An 8,988-nucleotide genomic window follows, 5' to 3' on the forward strand; every position below is an offset into this window, starting at 1 on the left:
TGCTGCTACTTCAATTAATTTACCTTTTTCTACAGCAGTTGATCACATGGTAGCACAAACACTTCTAGGATTGAGTGGAGTGAGCTATGGAGTGGAGAGGCAGCCTAGTGAGCTGGCAAAAGGAGAGGGTGTGGAGAGTCTGGCATTTTCTTCTAGCCAGGAAAAAGGAGAGGATAAGAGTGACCCTTTAGTAAGGGTAAGTGAGGGAGAGGTGAGTTGTGTGGTGAGCCAAGGGGAGCCCTTGATGCAAGAAAAGAGAGAAATTGAGAGAAATGCAGGTGTCAATGAAGGGTTTAGTGAACAAGAGTTTCAAGCTGAATACAGATCCATATTGGATGGTGTTTCACTAGACCCTGAGACTTTTACTCATGGGATGTCCTCCATTCAAGACTTTGCCAGATTGGACAATCAAGCAGCTGAGAGGCACCTCAATCTGATTCACACTACATCTTCAATGCTTAGAGCAAAGGAGGCATTAACAGCTCTGCCTGCCAATGCTGGAGATGATTTTCATTATGATGATAGTGATGAAGACCTCAATGATGCTCTTGAGGAATCCCTTGTTGAACAACCTACAACTTCTCTACCTTCATGGCTCTCCATGCAGTCTGCCAATGCAATTGTTGTTAGCATGGAGCTGGAAAGGCAAGCCTCCACCATTCTTCAATCACAACCTGGAAGCTCATCCTCCTCTCCAGCCATCTCTGCCACCATTGCCAGTCAAGCTCTGGAAAACCTCAAGCTTCACAAGTTTCAATCTCTTCATTTTCAGCATGAGATAGAGCATCTCAATTCTCTTATTGCCTCTGTTAAGACTGATCTGACCAAGCAAATTGATGAAAAGCTTCCAGCTCAGGTCAAATCAGCTCTTTCTGCATCTGAGCAAAAACAACTACAATTGGAGAAGCAAGTGGAAGCTCTGGAAGCAAATGTCTACACCTTAAACTCTAGAATGGATGAGATGTTGCAGCATCAAAGAATTCAGACTGGACTGCTTCAACATCTTCTTCTTGCCTCTGGTGTTTCACTTCCCAGTCCATCCCCTACACTTGCTGCTAACAAAAAGGGGGAGAAAGAATTACCAACTCCTGCAGAATTGATCAGTCAAATTCCTCCCCCTTTCCACACTGAAAGGGAAAAGCAGAAGATTGCAAGGATGAAAGAATTGGACTCCATTGCAAGGAGAGTGGCTCAACTGGGCAAGAAATCATCTACATCTTCTACAGCCACCACAGCTCAAATCTCCTTTCCAACCACAACCACAATTCTCAGGGTAATTACACCTGAGATTGTTATTCCCTCCAAGACAGAAAAGGGTGAGCCATCATTTCTGAATGAGTTCAAGCCAATTCTGTTTCCAAACAATTGTGGTTACTCCAGGCCTGGAAAAGACTCAAGCTCAATCTACTTTCCACTAGCCAGGCCTGACAAAAATGAATACAAACTTTTGGGCCAAGAAATCAAAAGTTATAAAGATTGTGCAGATGTGGCCTTAAAGGCTCATTTTGCCATCATCTACAGAGAAGGCCAGAAGCTGTTTATTGGAACTGGCCATCCTCATTACTCATTTGCAAAAGCTGAAGAGGTGGCCAGAGAATGTGAAAAAGAGGAGTTTGAATCTCAACTATCTTTGAACCAAATAGAGGTGGATGAAAGGTATGCTATTGAGCTGGAAGAGGAGTTGGCAGCTGAGCTTTTAAATGAGAAAGGATTGCCTCTTGAATCTTTTCCAAAGAAAAAGAGAGTCAAGTCTAAAACTAAGATGCCTGAGGCAGCCAAGAGAAGAGAAGAAGTGCCAGAAAAGCCTATCTCAAAGCCTTCTTCTCCAATCAAGGATACCACAGTAGTACATCCAGATGTCAACTTCCATGATGAGCCAATAATGCCAAAGGAGGAGCCAATTGACTTGGAAGATATCCCAATTCCAGCTTTTCTTGTTCAAGAATCTTCCAAGCCAAAGAAGAAAGTCAAGTCTGTGGCTAAGAGGATGGCTAACCCTCCTAAACCTCCAAAAGAACCTGAAAATCCTGATGACTATCTGATCATTGCTAACATTGAAGAAATTTCTGAGTTGGAGCTGGAGCTGGATGATCTTCAAGAAGTAAGAGGAATAGAAGCAACTTCAAAGTTACCTGAAAGATTGGTATTCTCTTACAAAAACAAGGGTGATGTCATCTGGCCTCTTCACAGAGTTCTGAATTCTGAGGGATTCAGTTCTCTAACAAAAATATATGGATCTATGAAGAGGACTGGAGTATTTACACCACCTGCAAAGCAAATGGTACTAAAGAGAATCCTTGAGATCAGGAAGGAATGGAACTCAGATGCTAGTCTACAAAGAAGGCTGAAAATTCCCTACACTGGAAAGAAAATTCATCATGAACCTACTCCAGTCATGGAATTTAGGGACAATCAAGGTGTTAGGAGATTTTTCAGACCTAAAGATCAACTCAAGGTTGCTAGCTTGAATACCCTGAAGACTCTTCAATCCAAGCTCAACAGACAAGATAGTGATGAAGAATGGTTCTACAGGATCTTTCAGAAGCAAATTAATATTCTTGAAGAAAAACTTAAGTCCAGAAGAAGAAGATCTTCTAGGAACAAGTAACTGCTCAGTCTAAAGGAGCATAATCATCTGTAATCTTTTCTAACTCTTGCATTTAAATTCTGCATTTTATTTTATTAATGTTTTGTTATCATCAAGTGTAGAATTTATGTCTGCATCTTCTCCAGTCATAAATTGGGGGAGATTGTTAGGAATCAATAATTTTTGATGATAACATAAACATTTTGTAACATGTCTCACTTAGAATCTTTATCAAATTTCAGTTGTAATTGTTACATTTCTTGTCTTTGGGAATTATCAACGGATGGGTAGAATAGGATGGCTAATTGTAAATATCCAATGCCATGTAATTTTATCTAAGTGAAGGATATTCAACTGATGAGATGTAACTGATTCAACTGATAAAGACTGGATGATGTTTCAACTGATGAAAATCAAGCATTCAACTGAAGACAAAGTATTCAACGGATAATGCTGAGGAATTCAACTGATGAGACTGGAATAGCATTCAACTGATGGAGTTTGTAATTCATTCAACTGATGAGCCAGGCATTCAACTGATAAAGTCAATAGCAGTTGAAAGCAACCAGAACCTTCAACTGATGAAGCAAAGAGCAGTTGAAAGTGACTAGAGCTTAAGTCTGACAAATCACATGGATCGAATTACACTAAAATAGACATGGAAGCCTAATTAGGAAAATAAAGAAGAAGCAGAAACATACTTATCTTATGCAGTGCAATCTGGATCAAATCAAGATGATGGTCAAAGATGAAGACATCTCAGAAAGCATGCATAAGACAAAGTTGTGCAGCATTGTTTTTAGATTAGAGTGCATTTTGTAATCTAGCCAAAAAGCTTTGTAAAACTTGGAGTATATAACCAAGTTAGTAGCATCAGTTGAACTTGTTCAAATTACTTGAGAGAAAAATCTGAGAGTTAGAACTTGTTTGAGTGATGAACCAGCAGCTGTGCGAATTGTAAAACAATCCACAGATTCTTCTATATAAAATCTCACGGGTGGATCATTCAATCCACCCGTATTTTTAATACTTGGTGTTTTTCTGTTTACTGTGTTCTTAGTGTATTATTCTTGAATCTTTTAAATTTGTAAAAGATTGTATTCAACCCCCCCTTCTACAATCTTTCTCATAGTTGGTGTAAAATAACATGATCGTAACCAAGTGCTTGAAATGTTGTGTAGAGTGTGAGGTAATTTATGGATCATTTGCTGGAACGCGACACTTTATTCCCCGCATGGAATTAAGTCCCAGTGATTCTGTACTACCTTTCAAGCTTGTGAGGAAGCAAATGCCCTTGCAAATCTGCTACGCCATGACAATAAACAAATCTCAGGGACAATCTTTGAATGTTAGGCCGAATAAACTCACTATATAAGATAATATAGTGAACACAATCAAAAACAAAACACCAGTATAAGAGAATAATTCAACTAAACTCTTATTCACAAATCACAGTAACTTACAAATAATCTCTTAGTGATTTATGTCTTATCACTAAGAGCTGCTAGGTTACACGAATGATATTCAATTGATAACTCCTCTAGAGTAAACCCTAAGATGTGTTTATATACACAGTTACATGATATCTACTGATTAATTTATAATTATCTGCTTCCTAAAATAATCTAATCAGTAGCTATCCTTCTGCTGTCCTGATCTGCACAATCTCTCTTGATCTTTATCTTCCTTACTTAGTCAGATATGCTCCTGAAAATCAGCCGCCTGCAAACTCTGATCTTAGTTAAACTCTGATCCAGCTGGCAGTCGTCAAACTCTGATTTCCAGATAAACTCTGATATTCGATTCTGCACACTAAACAAGTTAGATACCTGTGACATCATCAAATATGTAACAATCTCCCCCAACTTGTGCATTAGACAGAATGAACAAGTTCTATATATTTACTGATGATGTCAAAAACAATCAAGGACAAATGCATGAAGTAACTAATCTGCATAAATAAATTAACACTTACAGAGTAGGCAGAACTAATTACAACTTACAGAACATAGCAGAACTAATTATCCAATCAGTCTATATCCATAGCTCTCCTTAACAAACTTGGTAATCAGATCTTCTTCAATTTGTTTCAGAGTTTGTATCATTTGAGCTTTGACAGTCTTTAACTCTTCATCTTCATCTCCTGTCTGGTATATAGCTGATCTCAAGGCATTAGCCTTGCTTCTCTTCATGGCTTCTCCAAGCTGAATGACTCTAGGCCTGTCTGCTTCATTGTTATAACTCAAAATTCTGGTGTTTGCAATAGTCTCCATTACAGAGCTATTCTTTTCCATGCTAATTTCAGTACCATCATCTTGAGCTATTTGTGGAATGTATTCCTCATCAGACTTTACTCCATAAAATCTTCTCTTTTCACTGATAGTCCTCTTCATCAGATCAGACCATCTCTGAGTAGCTTCATTCTTGATCTCCAACATGTAGTGAAAATGTTCCAGCTCTCTCAGAGATTTCAGCAACAGATCAGCTTCTGAGATTCTGTAAACTCTGCCAGACTCCAGAAATATAGCAATTTTCTCCTTGTCTCCTGTGCCATCATGAGTATCCATAAGGATCTGCACTGACTCAACCTTGTCTAGATCCTTCTGTGTGACAGCATCTCCCAACTTTTCAGTCAGAGGATAAGGATCTCTGAAAGTAGTTGCTGAGCCTGTTTGGATTTTCTCTTTCTTGTGACCTAGACCAGTTGTATCATAGGCTTCCTTTCCTCTGGTTCCATGAGTTCTTACTCTGGTTAGCATTGAGCTTTCCTTGTACAGACTTGTACCAAGGCTTCCATAGAGACTCCTTTTCTTCTGATCTTGGATCTTCTCAGAGTTTATTTTCAGCCAGGAGACTTTAGCATTGTCAATCTTTTCTTTTGTTACTGAAGCTTTAACTTGAGCATTGTCAGAGGTTAAAGTCATGTTAGAGATTGATCTGTCATCACCCTTTCTTCTTCTGGTTAAACCAGCTTCCTTTTCTTCTACTTGATCAGATACATCAGTAATTATATTTGCATTTCTGCTCAGCTTTAACATCCTCTGAGAAGGATTCTCTGATGCTATCTTGATCACTGATCTCTTTATCACAGGAGGAACTGAAGGAACTCCATCAACAGGTTTCTTCCCATTGTCTGCTGCATCAGACTCAGATTGAGTTTGAGACCTGGTTCTTGGTCTGTTGATGTCAGTGTAGTTCACCTCAATGATTACTATTCCCTTTTGCTTTGGAATCTTCTGTTTCTGAGAGGAATGAGTGATCTGTCTTTGCTCATCAGATTTTGTTTTGCTGATCTTCTTCTTCTCAGCAGCCAATCTTTCTTCTTCAAGTCTGATGGCCTCAATATCTACTCCTGGATTTTCTTTTTCAAAGATTTTCCTTGCCATGGCTTCATCAATTGCTTGCAAGGAGGGAGATTTATAGAAAAGAGTGGTTTCTTTGCCTCTGAACTTCAGAGTTTGACAAAATTTCTGAGACTCAGGGTCTCCAGCTTCAATCAACTTTTCAGCTTCAGCAACCAATTTTTCTTTCTTCTTTTCCACCTCAGAGCTCACAAGATTTATCTCTTTAGATACAGCATCTGAATCTCTGACTGCTTTCCTTATACTCTGAGCTTGAGTTACAACAGTCAATTCCAAGGATTTCTGTTTTTGAGATTCTCTGGGTGGTCTATCAGAGCTTGCTGCTTCTTTACTGTTCTTCTTTGTTTCTTTGATCTGCAGCAGCTTTTGCTGTTTGCTCATCTCCCCTTTTTCTTCCTCATCATCATCTGGCTTTTTCCTTTTCATTTGCTGATCAGGTTTGCATTTGTCTTTGGATGTTTTCTCCCCCTTTTTGACATCAGCAGAGGTGAGAACCTGTACCAGTTGTGCCACAGAAGCACTCAAATCTGTCAGAATATGTTGCATAGACATCTGGGTGGCCTCAATAGAAGTGAGTCTGGCTTCAATTGTTGGAGGTGTAGCTCTGCACATCCTTGGATAATAAGATAAGCTACAGACTTTCCTTCTGGAAGCCACAAAGGATGGAAGAGTAGAGCTTGGAACTGAGGGAGCTCTGACAGGAAAAGATTCCCTAACTGGTGACAGTGCCTGAATTGGGGAATCATCTTTTTCTGGTGTAGGTGCCCTGACTGGCTCAGAGATTAGTAGAGGAAGACCAGAAGGCTGAATGGGAGTGGATGTAACCTCTGGTGCATCTTCATCATCAATATCATCAGCAAAAATGCTCAGAGTATGGGACTCTAGAGCTTCAGTAGCTGCATCAGAGTTTGCAGCTGTGGGAATCTCCTGAGCAGGAGCTGCAACAAAAGCTTCAGGTTGAAACAAGGAGTCCTGAATCAGCTGCAAGACCATCTCTATCTGTGCATCTTCTGATTTACTTGGGTCATAAGAAGCTCTTTCTGATACTTTAGCATCAGCTGCAAGCATTTCTTCATGTTGAATCAGAGATTCCTGATTCAACTTCAACACTTCATCAGACTTAGTCCCTGCTGTTTGATCAATTTGATCTGAGAGTGCTTCTGACATTTGTTTGTCAGCTTCTGCAGTTTCAAGAGGAACTGCAGAGAGGGGTTCAATCAGAATTGGCTCTGCACTTGAAGGTTGCTCAGAGAATGAAATCATAGCCTGAGTTTGATTCTCTGCCTGAGAGGGCTCAACAGTCAGGTCAGTGATGTTGGTGGGCTTGATTTTCTTCCTCTGTTTCTTTGCTGGTGGAGGAGGTGGAGGTGCTTCATCAGAGTCAGAGTCTGATAATTTCTGTAGAAATCTTCTTTTCCTGGGAGGAGGTGAGGGTTTGGTTGGGGATTTGGTGGACCTGAGAATCCTCTTTGGTGAAGATTTTTCAACTGGCCCTTGTTGGGAAGAGCCAGAGGGTAGTGTGTGAGTAGATTTTACAACTGGCCCCTTTTGGGAAGGACCAGAGGTTGGGACTGGTTCTGGATCAACAGTAGAAGGTGAAGGCTGTGGTATATTCTCATCAGAGAACAGAGCTGAATACTTATCAGGTAAAGCTACTCTTAATTTATCCTGTACAGTCACAGGAATGGCAAATACAGGCACATGTGGTTTCTTGCTATCCTTCTTAATAAGATCAGTAAAAGCACGTTTGGTGATCTTAAAGGGTAATTCATTACCAGTTTCAGGAATGGGCACATGAGGAAAGCAATAAGAGAATATAAGCTGACAGAATCTAGCATAATAGACTATATTCATATTCTCTTGTCTCCTATCACCAATGAATCTCAAGATAGATGTAGCAATATCAAATTTGAGATTATGAATTAGAGAATACCCAATCTGTTGACTGAAGATGGGGATGGCATCAAAGTTGCTGCATTTGTTGCCGAAAGCCCTGGTGATGCAATCATAGAAGAAGCTCCACTCCTTGCAGAGATGTGGACGCTTAAGTTCTCCCATCTTGTCAGTACTTGCTGTGTACCCAAGAAAAATCATCAGGTCCCTCAGAGTTTGAGTAGGGACTGAGGAATCAAACTTCTTCTCTTCAGGAAGATGAAGAGCCTTCCTGATAGTCGCTGGTGAAACAACATACTCTTGACCCTCATAATCGCAGGTCAGAGATGGAGAACCTTTTTCACCTCCGTCATCGTAATTTGCTGTCCTCCAGAAAGTGAGAACCTAAGAAGGAGAGATGGACTCCGGCTGAGTCAGAGCATACATTAGCTCACTGTGAGCCAGGAAGTCCTGAATAAGATGAAACTCTTTGGGAGCTTCATCGTTATCAAGTATGGCTGAGTAGTTGTTGGTGACAAACTTTGCTCCATTGAACTCGAAAGCAGTTGTCGACATGAGTTCTGAAAAGAAAATGAGAGTTTGAGGTTATGCAGGTATGTTGTTTGACAAAATGTTTGAGAGAAAATGAGAAGAGGGTTTGAGAGAGAGAGTAAAAATCGTGTGTGAAAAGTGAAGAGTTAAAAATTCAAAATCGATGTATATATGAGTGTATACACGAAAATCTGATTTCTGCGTTAGTGGGGCACGTGGCAGATCCACAGTGGTCAGAGTAAGTGGTAGTGGAGTGTAATCATGACAAGCGTGTTGGTGGAGTGTAATCATGTATTACTGTGCACCAATTTCCGAGAAAAATACAATTATTCACCGTGTTTTTCTCCGCTCAAGAATGCAAAAGGATTTTATACCGTTTGATAATAAAGACTAATATTTACTCAACCAAAGAATTATTTTTTTTAACTCGGACTTCGATCAGAAGCTGACCATTGACCAGAGTTTAAATAAATGACTTATAATATGACAAATCAAAGAGTGATCATGGAATCTTGTAATGATGAGAGATAAATATTCAAGGTCTAAATGACACTTGCTCCTCAGAGTTTGCAAATATTTATTTAACTCCAGTCAAAAATTACTCGAAGTCAAAAA

The 8,988-nt window shown here is 39.8% G+C and overlaps 1 protein-coding gene across 1 annotated transcript; it reads right to left on the reverse strand.

The window, feature by feature from the left end:
• Nucleotides 1–3,848: 3,848 nt before the first annotated feature.
• LOC135148454 (uncharacterized) lies at nucleotides 3,849–8,397 on the reverse strand. Its single transcript, XM_064083679.1, has 4 exons — nucleotides 8,267–8,397; nucleotides 5,662–7,816; nucleotides 5,102–5,562; nucleotides 3,849–3,954 (listed from the first exon to the last, which is right to left on the reverse strand). Exons 1-4 carry the CDS (start codon nucleotides 8,395–8,397, stop codon nucleotides 3,849–3,851), a joined length of 2,853 nt encoding a protein of 950 aa, XP_063939749.1.
• Between the last annotated feature and the right edge of the window lie 591 nt (nucleotides 8,398–8,988).

Source organism: Daucus carota, chromosome 8 (assembly GCF_001625215.2).
Source record: "Daucus carota subsp. sativus chromosome 8, DH1 v3.0, whole genome shotgun sequence".
Lineage (NCBI taxonomy): Eukaryota > Viridiplantae > Streptophyta > Magnoliopsida > Apiales > Apiaceae > Daucus > Daucus carota.

What these genes read in the sequence shown, in the direction of transcription:
- LOC135148454 (XM_064083679.1), bottom strand. Translation starts at nt 8,397, where the DNA reads ATGTCGACAACTGCTTTCGAGTTCAATGGAGCAAAGTTTGTCACCAAC. An exon ending in CTGGCTCACAGTGAGCTAAT is followed by an intron (nt 7,817 to 8,266) that starts GTATGCTCTGAC and finishes CATTGGTGATAG; the next exon opens with GAGACAAGAGAATATGAATA. An exon ending in AAAATTGCTATATTTCTGGA is followed by an intron (nt 3,955 to 5,101) that starts GTCTGGCAGAGT and finishes TATCTTATATAG; the next exon opens with TGAGTTTATTCGGCCTAACA.